This window comes from Haliotis cracherodii, unplaced genomic scaffold (assembly GCF_022045235.1).
Source record: "Haliotis cracherodii isolate W230 unplaced genomic scaffold, xgHalCrac1.p SCAF_3, whole genome shotgun sequence".
Lineage (NCBI taxonomy): Eukaryota > Metazoa > Mollusca > Gastropoda > Lepetellida > Haliotidae > Haliotis > Haliotis cracherodii.
In genome coordinates, this window is record NW_027266286.1 from 38,206,043 (window position 1) to 38,225,085 (window position 19,043).

At 40.9% G+C, this 19,043-nt stretch overlaps 1 protein-coding gene across 4 annotated transcripts in view; it reads right to left on the reverse strand.

Annotated features, from left to right (window-relative positions):
• The window catches only part of LOC139473774 (E3 ubiquitin-protein ligase SHPRH-like), a 361,380-nt gene that overhangs the window by 322,545 nt on the left and 19,792 nt on the right, over positions 1-19,043 (reverse strand). For all 4 annotated transcript variants that reach the window (XM_071256526.1, XM_071256527.1, XM_071256528.1 and 1 more), the window contains exon 3: positions 4,933-5,104. In XM_071256526.1, coding sequence (XP_071112627.1) covers positions 4,933-5,104 — 172 coding nt within the window. The remainder of the gene's footprint in view (positions 1-4,932; positions 5,105-19,043) is intronic.

Here is a 19,043-nt window from a genome sequence, read left to right on the forward strand (position 1 = left end):
AAGTTTGACTAGCAAAATAAATCTAACTAAAGATTGATGAGTATCTTCTCATATTAGACCTAGATCTAGACGCCATGGTTATCAAAATCGAAGCAAAATACACATGTATTTTTTCAATGAAATAAGAGATGGTCTATGCAGTAATCTATCTTGATATTTTGCGGATTGTCATCACATCAATACTGTTATAAGTTTTTATAGATAATACTGTTAGATCTATTTGGATATAACTAAAATAATTACCTCATTAGCAGTATCCATATAAAATATCCACACTCCATGAATATTGAACTAAAACATTTTCTACGTTCAATAATAAAAGTTGATCAAACCTAGATCAAATCAGCGGCTAATCCGTTGTTAGCTTAATATAGTTCCATGCTGTCAGAATTCAAGTCCAATAAGGAAGTAGGATATAGCTTGTCAATCACGAACCACTTGCTATGAATATTCTTCGTTGAGACCCAGGGGTCTCCAGGGGGAATCAGAATCCTCATGAATCTTGAGAATAACTTGGGTACCGTCAACATCGATTCTAGTATGCACCTTACAGTCTTTTCTTAACTTGAAGGCTTTTTCTGCAAGCAGACCTCTGTGCTTTTTCATCGTAACCGGTAGATCTGTCCGGATACTGACTTTATTCTCTTTCAGCGGTTTCCACTTCTTATAGCTGAGTTCCAGTGTTTTGTGCCTGTACCTTTGGGGAAGCGAACTTTGCAATAATCGGTTTAGGTTGTTTTTCAGAATAGAGAAAAGTTGTCGTCTTCCGTGGGAGGCGATGCACCGCCGAAAATGCTATGTAACTCACAGCTTCGTCTTCCGAATCGTTGTCGTCACTAATCAAAGATAGTACTTCCCTAACTGCTGTCTCGGGTTCCTTATGATCCGGTATCCCATAAAAATAGCGTTAAAGTTCAAACTTTCAAAGAGACCGTCCATTCTTGTTTGTAGTTTCTTGTTTTCCATTTTGATCATGTCAGTCAGAAGACTTGTATTGGCTTCGATTGTTTCGTCATATGACTTTTGATCTCCGTAACAGCCTGTTGGATCAAGTCACTTTGAGCGGTCTGTTGTGTGTTGGTCTTCTCATCCGGCATGGCCACCTCGTTATTTTTTTCAGTTGATTCGGAAGTCATTTGTTTTTCGTTTTTGTCCATGATATATTTGTCCAGTGTTTCATTTGATTTACTTTTTTTTATTTTGAGGTTGACAGCTTTTGTCCACTCCTTAAATTAGATAGCATCATTGGCCATATCTTGTAGATGTGAATGGATTTGGGAGAGTGATGTGTTACACGTCTCGCCTGTTCGTCGCCATAACCGGAAGTCTTCTGTTCAGCTGCAGTTGTCGGCCTTGGTCGGACGTCATTCAGCCGTGCTCAATGGGATTTAAATCGGGACTGAGGGCAGGCCACTGCATGGTCTTCTGCTGTTGGAAGTCTCTTGACTCTCTCTCTGCCATCTGCTGTTGAGATACAGTAACAGCTCTTGTCCTAGAAGTGGATTCTTCTCCACTGATGGTGGCGCCAATGCTGGTGGTATTGCCCACTGAAGACAGTCCCGGCGTGGTGTCAGAATGGGTCCTCGGTGTAGCCTGTGACAGTGGAGGTGTCTGCTCGTCCACTGTCAACACACGGTGTCCATACTAATGTGTCGCTGGTGTCTCCTCATGGTCTGTTGAGCAGTTTCCTCAGCAATAACAAAGCGATCTTGAAGATGCTGTCGCACAATCTGACGATCCTGACGTCAGGTGGTGACCCTTGGTCTTCCACTAAGTGGTCGGTCATCTGTAGTGTTGGTGGTCTGGTACCATTGCTGGAGCCTGTATATGGTCCTTACGTGGACTTGAAAGGCATTGGCTACTTGCTGGGCGGTTTGTCCAGCTTGCAATCGTCCAAGGGCTTTGTGTCACTGAATTCTTGTCAATCTTGGCATGTGGTAGCATTTCAATAACAAATGAATGTTATCCGATCTGGTTGGATTTTTATAGGGCAAGAAATGGGGGAACCCATGTGCATTTCAATTTGCTCCGAACTCACGTGCATTGGGTTACCAGGGCCGTTGCTGTGATGCATTTTAGTCATCTGCTTTGTTTTTTTATCATCAAATTTCATTATTCCGGGCAAGCCAATGTTAAATTTTAGAAATTTTGACCAAAATTACCCAGATATTTAAATGACAACTTTTCATGCAATGTTACTTGGGGTGTGGTTTCTTTTGCGGTTCAGTATACATATATAAATATATATAAATATATCAATACTAGATCTATTATATATTCTATTTTGTGTTTCTAAATTTATTCACATTAGCGCTTTACTTTAGGTATGTAGTGGAAGACCAAGGGTCACCACCTGACGTCAGGATCGTCAGATTGTGCAACAGCATCTTCATGATTCTGACGTCAGGTGGTGACCCTTGGTCTTCCACTACGTGGTCGGTCATCCGTAGTGCTGGTGGTCTGGTGCCATTGCTGGAGCCTGTATATGGTCCTTACGTGGACTTGAAAGGCATTGGCTACTTGCTGGGCGGTTTGTCCAGCTTGCAATCGTCCAAGGGCTTTGTGTCACTGATTTCTTGTCAAACTTGGCATGTGGTAGCATTTCAATAACAAATGAATGTTATCCGATCTGGTTGGATTTTTATAGGGCAAGAAATGGGGGAACCCATGTGCATTTCAATTTGCTCCGAACTCACGTGCATTGGGTTACCATGGCCGTTGCTGTGATGCATTTGGGCGATCAGTTTTATTGTCATCTGCTTTGTTTTTTTATCATCAAATTTCATTATTCCGGGCAAGCTAATGTTAAATTTTAGAAACTTTGACCAAAATTACCCAGATATTTAAATGACAACTTTTCATGCAATGTTACTTGGGGTGTGGTTTCTTTTGCGGTTCAGTATACATATATAAATATATATAAATATATCAATACTAGATCTATTATATATTCTATTTGTGTTTCTAAATTCATTCACATTAGCGCTTTACTTTAGGTATGTGAATAATTTCATCTAAATGTAAATCGAGAGAACACGGCTTTCTTGTGTATTCTGCACTCTATTTTATTTAATGCAAATTTTGTATATATTATGTATAAATCATATGTGTTTATTTCAAATAAAGGAAACATAAACATCAGTTGTTTCAATTCACTAATATTTGCACATACAGCTAGGACTGTTGGTGGTTGAGTTATTGATAAATGCCGCACTCACGTTTCAAGTGGAGGCCTTTACCGATAGAGACTATAACGACCGCCAATGTGGCGGGACGACTGCATTGTGGGACAGAAATACGTCATCGAGTCCGCGGTTGACTTGTCTATAAACATCTGGTGGAAACCCAACATAAGCAAGATATGATTGGCTTATGGGCAATGTAGATCATGAATATTGATGTCACTTTGTGGGTTAGAGATCAAGGAGGCCGTGTCGCACATCGATTGTTATGGATTGATAACATATATACATACTTTTTGGCAATCGAAGGTTCATTCCGGAAGAGGAAGTATACTAACTATTGACATTCGCATTTATGATGGTAAATGTGTATGTTTAACGTGTTTGAGATGGGATTTATAAATCCATCGGTAAATGCCACACCATCGGTAATATCCCGCCTCCACTTTATCCACAGTAACACATAAGCTCTACTCTTTAATGCAGTATTTGTGATCCAATGGGGAATGTGTCTTGAACATCTACAACATGATGAATGACTTAGGGCTAAGGACATGCTTCAAACTGATAAAACTCAGTGAGAGGTAGCCAGTATGTTCAATGTGTCTCAAGCTGTGATTTGCTTTGGAGGCTTTATAACAAGGTTCTGTACACACAAAAATGTTAATGATCATCCCCGAACAGGGATGCCCCAGGTTAAGAACACCCAAGTCAAGAATAGATTAATCAGAAACCTGGCTTTAAAAAAATCGAGCCCAAACAGCGAATCAATAACTGTTCCTTTTGTGCCAGGCCACTGGAGTTCAAGTGACTGAACAGATAATCAGAAATTGTATGCACGCAAGTAATCTACGTGCTCAGCAACCACTTGTTGTACCACTGTTAACACCATCGACACATTCTAGCCAGATGCCAATGGTGTTTGGAGCATGGAAACTGGGGAAAATCACTGATGGTCTCATGTAATGTTTATCAGATGAGTCAGATCAGATTCACTCTGGACTTTCTGGATAGGTGTGGACATGCCTGAAGGCATCCTGACAAACGTCATTCGAACTTGAACGGAAAGGCAATATGACAGATTTGGAGGTGGGTCTGAAATGGTATGGGGCCGGATCATTATGACTGCCAGAACACCACTGTATAATGTCCAGGGAAGGGTCACTGGACAGGACTACCAACACAACATACTGGCTGTGCCATTTGCATGGTCCACAAGCAATGATTCGTGTGTGTGTTAGGACGTTAGGTTTTTCCGAAACCATTCTTCTTATGGGAAGCCATTTTTCAAAGCTGTTTTTTTTTCTGATGACCAATGCTAACATTTACATTTCATGATCTCCTACTTTTTTGGAGAGTATATTTGTTACATTTATCACAACACATGACCCATTTTCAGAATGTTCTAAGATCACTGACCTATGTACTGATGTGTAATCACTAATTCCAAAGGGCTACCATTTTAAATCATTCTTGCTGCCATGATATAATGAAAATAAACCTACTGTGTTTGGAATTTGAGATCTTGTCACTGTGGATTTGATACTTCTTATTTTAATTTAAATACCTAATGCTAAAGAGCTTCATTCCTAAAAAAACATCATAGGTATTAAATCTACAGATCGATGAGCTCAAATTTCAAAATATAGTGGGTTTTCTCTTATTTAAGTAAAGCATTTGCCTCTTTACAAACAGGTTGTCATAACCGTTAGTGTGTTGTATCAGTTTTTCAGTTTCATGCTGTACTCACTGAAATCTGGTTCAAAGCCATAGAAGTGACCCATAAGTACTGTTGTAGCTCTGGTAATCTTATTTGGACGAATATTTTCACTAGGAAACTGTGGTTTCATCAGGACTGTTTCCTTGGCATAAATGATTACTTCAAGAACCTTGCTTGCAGGATCAAACTTTCCCCGTACCATCTGAAAAAGACATAGAAATATGTTAAAACAGAAAGACTGATGCCTACAAATTTAGTAATATCTAAATATTTTTTACATTTGTATACTCATCCTGCAGTACTCCTTAATGCATTTACTGCTGTATTCTGACAGAAAGATGTACTGTGTGGGATCCAGCTGTTAAAGAAAAGTTGTTCCAACCAGTTACTGGCAGCACCCTCACACAGTCGGCACGTGACCAGGAAGCGATGACGTCACATTACTGCTGCAAACATGACATCTGAACTTCGTGAGGAGTATTAGACGTAGTAATGCAGGATAAGTATACAAATGTAAAACATATTCAGATTTTACTAAATGTTTTAACTTATCCTTCATTACTCCTTAATGCATCTTTATCTGACGGTTCATCAGGTGGGCATACCTTCATATGTGATCCATAATAAACCCTCGTCAAGGTCAGATGAACCCTCACAGCATACAAGTGATGACTGGAAAATTCATGACCATTCCTGTCAGAAGGAAACTGGAGTTGATGGAACAGAAAAACCCCTAATTGGTGCAGAAATAGAATGAGGCGGGTAGCCAAAAACGAAAACTGACCTAAGAGCGAATGCGGAACACAGTAGAGCCCACTACCTGGGGTGATAAACACCGTAGAGTTTGATATCAGAGATTCAGTGGCATCGGGGATTGGTGACTAGTTGGGCTACCACCAAGGGAACAAAGCTGTGGTCACCAGCGACTTCTTCCAAGGCTACGTCACGGAGGTAGTGGCTGACGAAGATGATGTTGGATCAACAAAAGCAGCCTTCCATGACCGATTTGATGGAGCAGTTACTATGAAGAGCTTTATACGCTTATAGGATGACCGTTGAGGAAATAGTATTTCGGCTGACCTCTGTCTGTGACAAAGAGGAGACCGGCAGGAAAAGGCATTTCCTAGACTTGGGCAAGGCTTTCGATTATCGCAGGAAAACCCTCAATGCCCGCACAGGGCATAACAGAAGTTACGCCTCATCGTTAGCACCCATGATAGATGAGAAGGGAAGGGATGGTGAACAATCTGTCAGGATGTCCTGGGAGTTGATTCTTGGCAATGATGAATGGTGACATGGGTACTGCGTTCATACTAGATGCAGGAGACCAGGGTGTGTGGCTCACTGACCCGTGCTGCCGTAGCCAAAGCCAGCAGGAACATGATCTTATTGGTAAGGTCATAGAAGGAAGACGAGTGGAGTGGTTCGAAGGGAGCTGTCCCAAGAGGGTGTAATACAACGTTCAGATCTGAACTTTCGGGTCTTCAAGATGAAATAAGCGAACAAGGCCTGGAGTTTGTGTATTTTTCATCATTCTCCGATCGTCTAGGACAGGAAGAACGGAGTTAATGGCGACCAGGTAGGTAGGGATGGTAGAGCCTTTCAACCAACTGGGGTGACGCTGTCATCAGATCCTGGTCTTTGCACAGAAGGACTGGAAACAGCACCACTTGTCTACATACAGTACCCGTGAAGACGGACAATGGGCTTAAACAATAGCCCTGGCTGCTCTAGCCAAGTAGCCCTTAGCTCCTAAGGATTTCTTAGTTGTGGCTATCTGCTGAATGGGTGTAACAGAAGGTTGTGCTACACTAGAAGTTCTAGGGGGTCTAGGCTAGGTCTCAGAGGTCAACAAACCTGCTCTTCGCCAGCCCTCAGGGCGCGACCAAAATCAGTGTCAGGTTCCAAGTATCCTGGATCTTATGAAGAACCCTGGGAAGGAGAACCAGAGGCAGAAAAGAATACATGCTTAATCGCGTCGACTGCCACTGCTGACAGATCAAGCACCAGTGAGATGTAGGTTTAAAGCTGGCAGTTTTGGGATGTTGAGGGAGTCGATCTGGGTGGAGCTGCCACTCAGTGGGAGCCACCTTGTCCAGCCTGGACAGAACGTCAGCCAGAACATTCATGCAACCTGGTATGATCGAGAGGGTTTTGTAAAAAACACACCCTACTTTTCAGAGTTATCTTGTCCAGGAGCCAAGTGTAACAAACACCCTGCTTCGCGGGAAGCACATGCTTTCCGTGAAGACCTTGTTAATGATTTGGACATGGGAGTTTCTGAGAGTTAGATAAGTCAGTTTGGACAGTAAAGAGGTGTTGTGGGATACTCTCACAACAAGAGTACACCTTATATTATATTATACCATATCTGATTGTAAGCATTGTTTGCAGTTCATTGTGCAACCTGCACATGTGAAAGGTAATGGAACAGCAGTTTGTGTTATTTATACAAAGTTTGGGGTAAATATACTCAACAACAAAAGTTCCTGTGACAGCAATATTTTAGTGTATTTTTCAAACAAGTAAAGTTTGGTTTTCAATATTGTAGTACATGTATGGAATCAAAAGGGAAGAGAATATATGGATGTCAACTTCTTTATTATGAGAAACACAACGTTTCGGAGTATATGCTTGCTCCATCATCAGGTGAATGAATGCCATGAGGCAGATAGCATATATATGTATATGTAAGGACAACAAAATTAATAAGATAACAAAAGGTGGAAACTAACAAAGGATACAAGCTAACAAAGGAAGCCAACAGATGATTGGCGCTGATAAGGTGATAAGCAATAGACAATGGAAGTCAACACTTAACTTATCATAGCTAAGTAATTGGTAATGGACACTGGGCACATTACTGTTTTTGCGTCGTCATGGCCCAGCCTTTACCTTTCAACATGACAATGCCCGGCCTCATATTGCTCATATTGCTTTGTTCAGGATTCTCTTCAACAAAACAGTGTGAATGTCATCCCCTGGCCAGCTCACTCCCCTGATCTCTCACCAATCGAGCACATGTGGTATGAGATGGATCGGCACCTTTTGAAGTCAACCATGTGTTCCACAGACACTCCAGTAACTTCGAAACATGCTCCAGCAGATATGGACAGATATCCCACAGGAATTTGTGCGACGCCTGGTCCATTCTTTGAGATGAAGTTGTGTTGCATGCATCGCAACCAGAGGTGGACACACACGCTATTGATTTGTAAATTGACATTTTGGCATGTTCATGTTTTTTTATGAAATCATGCATTTCTGAAGGCAGTATGGCATATTAAACCATTTGAACACTTACAGGAGTCTTTTTTCTGTTGCAAACCGAAAATATTTCAGGTTTGGTAAAAAAACATAACTTTGCATTAAATCTTATTCAATGTCACAGGAACTTTTGTTGTTCAGTGTAAATGGACTGAATTTTCCTTGTTTTTTCGTTCAATATTTTGGATATTCCTTCATATCATTGGTAGCAGAGCATGGTTAATACCTTATCCTGTTCATTCGTTGACAGTGTATCAGTCTAAGTTTTTTCGTTCAATATTTTGGATATTCCTTCATATCATTGGTAAGTGGATATGCAACTCTTTGTCTATTAGCATTCACAGACAGTATGGCTGAAAACAAAAGTGATAGTATTGAAGAGAGTTAAAGATTTAAGGTCTCAGAACAGAAGCCTAATGTAATATACAAAGAATGATCTTTGATAGAGCAAATCTTGACATTCAAAAACAACAGATAGCAAATGCCAAGACAGCTTTTACAAAAGCTAAGAATAAGCTGTATAATTTGATAGAGGCTGAGGATTTACCTTCGCAGAGAACTGTTAGAGAAGGAAAAGACAAGATAAATTCTCTTCAAGCCAAGGCAATAGCTGTCATGGTAAAGCTTACAGTGGCTTGTGCTGGTGATAAACAGTGTGAGAAAGTAGTACAAACAGAAACTGAAATCAGTTGTATTGAAACTGAAACTGCTGAAGTTATAAACACAGCACAAAGGCACCTAGATCAAAGGTCAGATGTTACATCAAGGCCATTTTACACAATTGATAGGCTGTTTAATGACAGGACCAAAGAGGTCAAAAGTAAAGTTTCTGTAAAATCCACCCGTGAACCTCAAACAACCAAATTGCCTACACAACCAACTTGTGGTGAAATGACAGGTTATGTTATGAGTCACCTAGTCAAGCAATAAGAAAGGATATGTGGAAGCAGCTTAAACAGGTGTCGATTTCAGTGTTCTCTGGTGACGTCAAAATGTATGAAAGCTGCATTTGTCACATGTATCGATCCTTCCCCAGGTACTGCAGAATATAAACTTCTGCAATTACAGCAATACTTATAAGACAGCGCTTTGAAAGTTATTCAAGGGTTAGGGCATAGCACAGTGGCCTATGGTACGGCTTTAGAGCGTTTGGAACGAAAGTTTAGAGGAAGGAGAAGACAGATTTCCTTACAGTTAGAAACACTAAATAATTTCAAACCTATTTGCCAAGGCTGTGCGAAGGACCTCAAGAAATTTGCAGATGTGTTGGACATAGTAGTTGCTAACCTGGGAGAAGCTGATAGGTTCGAGGAATTAGGCAATTGATTACTATACAACATTCTGCTCAAGAAAATGACTGAAACAATGATAGTGCAATATCAAAGGTGGCTTCACAACAGTGATCGCCAAGAAAGTGCAGAATCTCTGAGAGAATGGATACTAAAGAGTCTGAGTATCAGACCATAGCATCTGAATCTGTACATGGCATAGCACAAAAAGGTAAAACAACAGTTTACAAAGGTAAAGGTCCTTGAACATTTGTCACGAACCAGTTGCATCAAAGCACTCCCTTTAAAAGCAATACTTCATGTAAAGTCTGTGGAGATGATCATGAGTTGTGGAGGTGTAGAGAGTTCATGAACATGTGTGTCTGATAGATGGGGCAATGCTAAAAAGCACAATGTCTGTTTTCGGTGTCTTGGTTACACGCATCTTGGGGCAAAGTGTAATTTCATCACACAATGTGGTATCAGTGGGTGTACTAAAACTCACAACAGACTTTTGCATGATTCAGTCAAAAGTTCTTTTGCCGAAGCCAGGTCTAAGATCTTAAGACAGTCCTCATATTGTAGAAACAGGTAAAGAATCTGAGGTGAAGCCTCAGACTAAGAATGGTAGTTGCAATGGCAGAGCACATACTACGTTTTCCAAAATCAGAGCCCAGGAAGCCATTGATAGCTCTCCAACCAGTGTAAGTTATTCTTACAAATGGCAAAAGGAGGTTTTGTGCGAATGTGTTACTGGGTGACGCAAGTAGTAGGTCCTATCTGAACGATGATGTAGCTTCAACCTTAGGACTCCAGGGACCAACTTAGACAGTTTCTGTAAATGTATTGAATGGCATTACAGAAACATTTCAGTCAAAGTCTGTCAGGTTTCACATTGAAAGTGTTTGTGGTAACATCAATTGTGAAATGTCGGCACTCACCACGATACGTGTAACAGGTGATATGCAGGTGATGGGACTGGGAAAAGCATAAGGATAAGTGGTATCATTTGCAGAACATCAGTTTCCCTGTTATTGGGCAGGATCCAAAAGTTAATCTCTTGATAGGGATTGATTACCTACAGCTTCATCAGTCATGTGAAGATGTCTCAGGTCAACCAGGTGATCCTATCACCAGAAGGACACCTCTTGGGTGAACTTGTATTGGCAACATCGGCCAAATATGCTGACAAACTCATTGCTCATATGCATAGTATACATATGGTCCTGATGTTGAGTTATCCTCACTAATGATGAGTGAGTGAGTGAGTTGGGTTTAGCGCCGCTTTTAACAGTATTCCAGTTATATCACGGCATGTCAGCTTGATGTGGGAGGAAAGCCCTAGGTGATGCAGGTCTCAGACGTTTACCACTTCGGTGAAACCCACGAGCACGGGTATGGTTCTGACAAACCTAGAAACATAATCGGGGCGAACCGGGATTCGAACCCACAATCATAGGTTTCTGGTGTGCCCAAGGGACGCAACTCTGCACAGCGAATCGCGGCGCCTTAGACAACTGGGCCACCCGTGCCCCCCACTAAATTTGAACTTTTGGGAGATCGATGAAGTAAATAATCCTCAACAAATTCTGTGCCCCATTGAGAAAAAATCGCTTGAGAAGGCTCATGAATCGCTTGCATTTGAGAAGGGTTGTTACCAGATAGGAATACCATGGAAACAAGAGGTTCCATGTCTTCCAAATAATTATGACATGGTCCACCAAAGACTCATAGCACTGAAAAGAGGTTAAAGAAAGAAATGCAATCTCTAAATATGAGAAAAAGGGGTACATCTCCAAAGTATCATGGAATGAGTCTGATGAATCCAAATGGTATTTACCACTTTCTAATGTTGCGTCCTGATAAGGCTACAACAAAAGTTAGAATAGTGTTCAATGCATCGGCGAGGTATAAGGATATCTCACTGAATGACAAGATCGATCCTGGTCCCAAGCTTCACAGTGAGCCTTTTCATGTTTTGTTGAGATTTCGCAGGTATCCAGTAGCATATAACTGCGATAAAACAGAGATGTTTCTACAGATAGAGCTTGCTCCAAGTGAGTTTTCATAGGTTCTTATGGAGGTCTATGAATACAACCATTACTCCCGAGGTGTATCAGTTCAATCGAGTGGTATTTGGCAATACTTCTTCTCCCTTCTTAGCCTAATTTGTATCCCAACAGCACGCTAAAATACATCAGGAAGATCTTCCTCGAGCAGTAGAGACCGTCTTAGAGTCTACATATATGGACGACAGTATGGTTGAGGATGAGGATGAGTGCTTGAAGCTGTACAAGCAGTTGAATGAACTGTGGTCAGGTGCTGCTGTGCATTCAAGGAAATGGTTGTCAAACTCACTTAGAATTCTTGATAACATTCCTGTGGAAGACAGAACTGCTGAGATCGACCTCAGCAAAGGGCATTTACCATTAGTAAAGACACTTGGATTAATGTGGATTGCTAAGAGTGATATGTTCACCTTCAGCCCGCTAATCAATCCATGGGAAGCAAAAACAAAGAGTCACGTGTCTAGACTTTTCGATCCCCTTTGTCTTATAAGCCCCTTTATTATAACTGCTCCTCCTTCAGGAAACATGGCTGACTGGGCAGGATTGGGACAATTGTTTTCCGCAGCATCTGCAAAACAAAGTAAGACAGGTCAGAAATACAAAACCTTGAAATACCAAGAAGTCTCCGTCTCCGCAATTGTGTGGAAGAGGTGTGTCTCCATTGCTTTGTCGATGCATCCCAGGAGGCATATGGCACTGCTGTTTATGCTGTTCATACTTACCCGAACGGGAATACTTCCAGTAGGCTGGTATCTGCAAGAGTCGAGTTGCTCCATTGAAGTCCATAAGCATACCTCGTCTTGAATTGATGGCTGCAATTGTTGGTGTCAGACTGGTTTCAGAAATCAGCAGAGTTCTAAATGTAAATATCAAAGCAGTAACCTGTTGGTCAGATTGCATGAATGCTTTGTGTTGGCTCAAAAACAACAGCAGAACATTCAAACCTTTTGTGGCAAATAGAGTCGGAGAGATAAATTGTGCCACAAATCCATCACAATGAAGACATGTTCCATGCATTGACAAACCTGGAGAATTATCTGTGGAAGAGATACACAATGCTGAAAACAGAATCATTATTCAAACTCAGCGTGATAAATTTCCAAAGGAATACACGTCCTTGATACCCAAGAAACCTCTACTAGTTCCATCAAATATTTCACCACGACATCCACATTTAGATGAACATGGTGTGATGAGTTTAACTGGTTGTTTGACAGGCGCAGAAATTGGCTCATGCAGCTTATGCAGGTCCGTTCTTCACCATCCACAGTAGAGAAAAAACACATAACAAACGATATCTGTGTCTTTCGTTTATCAATACGAGCTGTTCATCTGGAAATTGCAAACAGTTTGGATACAGATGCATTTCTGAATGCATTCTTTAGGTTGATGAACAGAAGAATTGTGAATATTGTTTCAGGTGTTTTCCACTAAAACATTCTGCAGAAAAGGGTGAATAGTGATTCTTTTGTTTCAGATACAGTAAACTACGGATATAACAAACTCAAAGGGACCACCAATTTTAGTTCATCATAACCGTAGTTCATTTTTAGCATATATACAGCATAACAACAGCAAATAGTCGGGACAAAAAAGTAAGTTTGTTATAAGCGTGTTCGTTATAAAGTAGTTTACTGTATGTACTGCAATGAAGTGTTCAGCAGAGAATGTGAATTGTGGACAGTGACTATTATAGTGAAGACCATCTTGTGATCAAAGTGTTTTTTGTGAAGTTAGATTGAATTACATTGCTTGAATTAGTACAGAAATGCGATTTCGAGAAACACAGAAAGGACAATTCTTGTGGAATGTTCAGTAAGAATGTTTCTTATTTTATTATAAGCCTATTCATTGGGATCTCTATTAAGTAAGAGAGTTCTTTCTATAGGCATTAAAACCTATTGTGAGGTTTTACTTTCAAAGTAAAACCTATTATGAGGGGTTTTTTTTCGTTCTGGAGGTTTTACCTTGAATGTAAAACCTCAAATCCCAGGTTTAACCAAGTGAAAAAATGACTACAAGTAGAAATTCAAAATTTTGATTCAATTCAAATTGAATGTTATGTGTACAATGAATGAAGACTGGGTAACAAAATGAAAGTCGTCGTCGCTCATCTTTCCACTTCAGAGTCTCTGGTGAAAGGACAGCGAGGTTTCAAAACACATGCTTTTAAACAAGTGCTTATCAATGCTGCACAATTTGCAAGTGAAGTAACTGCTAGCCGTTACGTCACAACTACCTCTGCGAATTTTCGCTTTGAAAATTTTAAAAGAAGTGGAATATTGCAACACAAACATTTAGAGACAGAAGATTTCACTTTCATTTAAAAGTAAGTATTTTAGTTGTGTTTTGTTGTTGACACATCCAAGTGCTCTTGACCGCCTGGCAAGTCAGCGAATTTCACGTGCAAGTTATGATATCACGTCTTCAAGGAAGCGCTATAATGAAGCGCCTCATTTATAGATGCTCGTTATAACATTTAATCAATTTAGACAGTTTATAAGTATGAAAAAACACTTTCCCTCGGTTTTGGTAGACAGAGCATGCCCTGGGGGTCGTTAGGACGTTTCACGTATCACCGATTGGAGAGGTTGTGGATCATGCATAGTTTGTTGGAGCCCTTCTTGGTGACAAGAAACACAGTGGAGTAGAATCCAGAAGTCTGGTCCAGGTCATGGACAACCTCTATAGCCTCCTTGCGAAGAAGGGTGTTGGTGCTGTCGTTCAGACACTCATGTTGATATTCGGAGTATGCAACTGTCAGAGGTGGATGTAGTAACAACGATCATCCAGTTTTGCCAAAAGCAGCCAGTCTCACACCTACAGGTGTTTCGATGACTGGAATGACTTGGGTTAGGAGCTTCCAGTCGTTATGTCCAACAGGTCAACGCTTGGTTGTCGCAGGAGGGATTTCTTGAATTCGGAATCCCATTCTGAAAGGCGCTAGGGGCATCAGAAAGGCAATCGGTGAGGCCACTGGAACCAACAAGAGAGGAGCCACATGGGGAGAAGTCACAGGAAGCTTTGCAGGAGGCATAGCCGACACCGCTGGGTCTGACGTTGCAGACATAGGGAGGAGGTGAGGCGCCGATGGTGCCATTGTAGACTGGAGATAATACGTAGCCACCAGAAGTGTGGCAGACATTGTAGATGAGTTGCTGTGGATGTAGAAGGCTGTAACGGCGTAGTAGCAAGCCCGGTAAAGGGCGTCACCAAAGGCAAAGACCATTGATAAAGGTGATAGCAAAGGTGGCGTAGGAGACCACAACAGGGCATCGGTCGCGATGGGAGAAGGAGTCTCCGTGTTGTCAACCATCTCAGGTTGTTGATGGAGATGTTAAGCGACGTGTTTCCTGGTTACCCGAAAGTAGATGGGGAAGGCAGACGGCAACAAGGAACTCCAATAGCGGAACTGTGATGATAGAGTACAGGGTTTCATACAATCAGGGCAGACAGGGTGGGGGGCATAAATTCTGGAATTTATGCAAAGTCATATTTATGTGGCAAGCACACAACAGGAACCGGGAGGCATAATGTAACTCAAAAACCTTCCTTTTTAAAGGTTTATGTGAGCAAACAATTATGCAAAAGTTAGTGAAAAAACAATGCTTTAAAACACACAGGACATGAGGTAAATCACAACAATGGATTACCCATGCCAAATAAATGAATACAGAAGACAAGACACGAAAAACGTGGTTGGTTGGTTGTTTGTTTAACGCCGCACTCAAACGTGGCGAACTCAAAATGGTGGATGGAATAAAAAATATTACCATGACAAGAGCCGCAAACAAGAGATAAAAAGTAATAAAATGTGTATGGAAAGTGCAAAAGGGGCATAAACCATAAACAGAATACAATATATGAGCAAACGATGATGTGAAGAACAAGCAAGGCATGCTAGCAAACAATGAGCTTTTTTACAACAGTGGATACACGTCCATTTGTGAAGGTGACAAAGATGTAATGTGCTCTTTTTGTGATGTCATTGCTTCCTGGTCACGTGAAATAACGTTATATTTGCATCCCAGACCCTACTCAGGCGTCATTCATAGAACCTCTATGATGTCAGTTCCGGTTCTCAGAACACTTCCGATGACCTTGACATCATCCTTGTGACTTATGAGCCTGATACCAGCTGTTAGCCTATGACCGGTACTACACCTAGTAGATAATACGGTTCAAAAGGGTTAACCCACCTTACATGATTGCCATCGCAGGAAGTTCTAGTCTCCCCTCCCTTGTCTTCCTCAAGGAGGGGAAAGCTACTGTGTCACTGCAACCACTGGTCTGAGACAATAAAGCCCTTGTAAATCTGATTGTATGTCTCGTAAATAAAGGCAAGTGAATGTGTTTTAGGATCTCCATTGCTAGCTGGAGACAACCTGTTCCACTGATACTGAGTTCCAGAATGAAAGACTTGTCTTATTTAATGAACTGTAAAGGATCCAAACATGGAGTTGACAGCTCTGTGTCCTGATAACTAACTGACATCGTAGCTTACCTGTTTACCTGTGGCTTAAGTGATGACTTGTCAGGTTGTCTTACACAAGATGAAAAGCCACTTTTTGTGGCTCCTATGTCGTTCTGTCACCACCAAGTAAAACACCTTCGAGTGTATTCTAGACCCTTTATCTTGACAACCTATGTCTTCCTTCTCAAGTCATACACATCTATAATCTAAACCATTCAAGAGTGTGACAAGCATCTATCATCAAGACCAGTCACATCTCCCTTCTAGTGTCACACACATCTATCACTTAGACCACTCACAACATCTCCCTTCTAGTGTCACACGGATCTATCATCTAGACCACTCACAACATCTCCCTTCTAGTGTTACACACATCTATCATCTAGACTACTCACAACATCTCCCTTCTAGTGTCACACACATCTATCATCTAGACCACTCACAACATCTCCCTTCTAGTGTCACACACATCTATCACTTAGACCACTCACAACATCTCCCTTCTAGTGTCACACACATCTATCACTTAGACCACTCACAACATCTCCCTTCTAGTGTTACACACATCTATCATCTAGACCACTCACAACATCTCCCTTCTAGTGTCACACACATCTATCACTTAGACCACTCACAACATCTCCCTTCTAGTGTCACACACATCTATCACTTAGACCACTCACAACATCTCCCTTCTAGTGTCACACACATCTATCACTTAGACCACTCACAACATCTCCCTTCTAGTGTCACACACATCTATCACTTAGACCACTCACAACATATCCCTTCTAGTGTCACACACATCTATCATCTAGACCACTCACAACATCTCCCTTCTAGTGTCACACACATCTATCACTTAGACCACTCACAACATCTCCCTTCTAGTGTCACACACATCTATCACTTAGACCACTCACAACATCTCCCTTCTAGTGTCACACATCTATCACTTAGACCACTCACAACATCTCCCTTCTAGTGTCACACACATCTATCATCTAGACCACTCACAACATCTCCCTTCTAGTGTCACACACATCTATCACTTAGACCACTCACAACATCTCCCTTCTAGTGTTACACACATCTATCATCTAGACCACTCACAACATCTCCCTTCTATTGTTACACACATCTATCATCTAGACCACTCACAACATCTCCCTTCTAGTGTTACACACATCTATCATCTAGACCACTCACAACATCTCCCTTCTAGTGTCACACAAATCTATCATCTAGACCACTCACAACATCTCCCTTCTAGTGTTACACACATCTATCACTTAGACCACTCACAACATCTCCCTTCTAGTGTCACACACATCTATCACTTAGACCACTCACAACATCTCCCTTCTAGTGTCACACACATCTATCACTTAGTCCACTCACAACATCTCCCTTCTAGTGTCACACACATCTATCACTTAGACCACTCACAACATCTCCCTTCTAGTGTCACACACATCTATCACTTAGACCACTCACAACATCTCCCTTCTAGTGTCACACACATCTATCATCTAGACCACTCACAACATCTCCCTTCTAGTGTTACACACATCTATCACTTAGACCACTCACAACATCTCCCTTCTAGTGTCACACACATCTATCATCTAGACCACTCACAACATCTCCCTTCTAGTGTCACACATCTATCATCTAGACCACTCACAACATCTCCCTTCCCAATCTATTAAATAAGTTACATTATAAAATATCTCCTCCTTCCTGGTTAGACCAACAGCTATGAAGTGTGTTATTTCATACATTGGGATAGACATTGCACTATATTGTCATCAACATTTTTATGTTATGTAAACGATTATATGTTGTTGATTGAGAAGATGTGCAGACAGTGACAACACGTTGGGAAGCTGTTACTGGAGACAATAACTGTGTTGGCCCAAGTAATGGTGTATTGAAAGACTGCTTGTTCCTCCAGCATATTCACAATTAATGACATAACAGCAATGTTTTCTTCCACTTTGGAACAGGCCATCACTTTCTGGGGGATAAAACCTAACAGTCACAGAGATTTGACTGCAATTTGAAACAATAACACTAACTAACTCAAGAAAGGTAGCACAGTAACAAATAGCACTAGGTACTAGAACATTATTCGTCTGAGAATAACTGTAGCAGGAAGATTTTAATTTATTTCTTGATAAAACCTAAAGAAATATACTTATTTACATATTTTCTCAACATACTGACCCAGTTAGATCATATCACAAAAGATATGTTTCTAGCTTTGTATCACTGTTTTCTGGTAATACTGTGCAGTCTTAAGTTTTACACCTTAAACATAGCATCAAAGTTAAATATTTGCTGGAAGATAGGTTTAGATTATATGATGACATACACTATGTGTAATGTCCACTGTGTCTGAAATAACACCTGGTTGGTCATTCAGGGTATGAAATGACCCAAGACAAGTATGTAATTCATATCAGATCAACTAAAATACTTTTCAAAATCACTTAAATACAATCTGCCCATGTTGATGGGTGTCACAAGGATGGCTGAAAAGTTCTGAGTCTCACACCGATATTCTCACACAGTTACAGAAGATTAGGCAAATATTGGCTATTAATGGTCTGAACTTTCGGGAGTAGTTCTCTAGCAGGATTCTCCTTTGGAATTCCAGAAAGCTAAAACAGTAATCTTTCCAACTGATTAAACAAATTTTGCCTTCCTTTTTGGAGGAGACTTTAGGTATTTCTCTTCCTTTGAGTGTTGTTGAGTCAATGGTTGATAGTGGTGAACCCAAGACGCATCCATGGTTATTAATCGCTCAACAAAATCAGCTGGGTCTGCTTCACGAGTTATGATGAAACTGGATCAGGAGTCAGAGGCCTTGGAACTCAACTGCTGAAACCTTTGACAGGCCCAGTTCATTCATCAAAATCTCATGATAGATGTCCACTGTATTGGTGGTGTGACATGTAGTGAAGCGTCAGCCATCCATAATCATATTGTAAATTTTACGATAAATTGAATATTTATAATATTTAACATATCTCATTCTATGCATTTCATCCTTCTTCT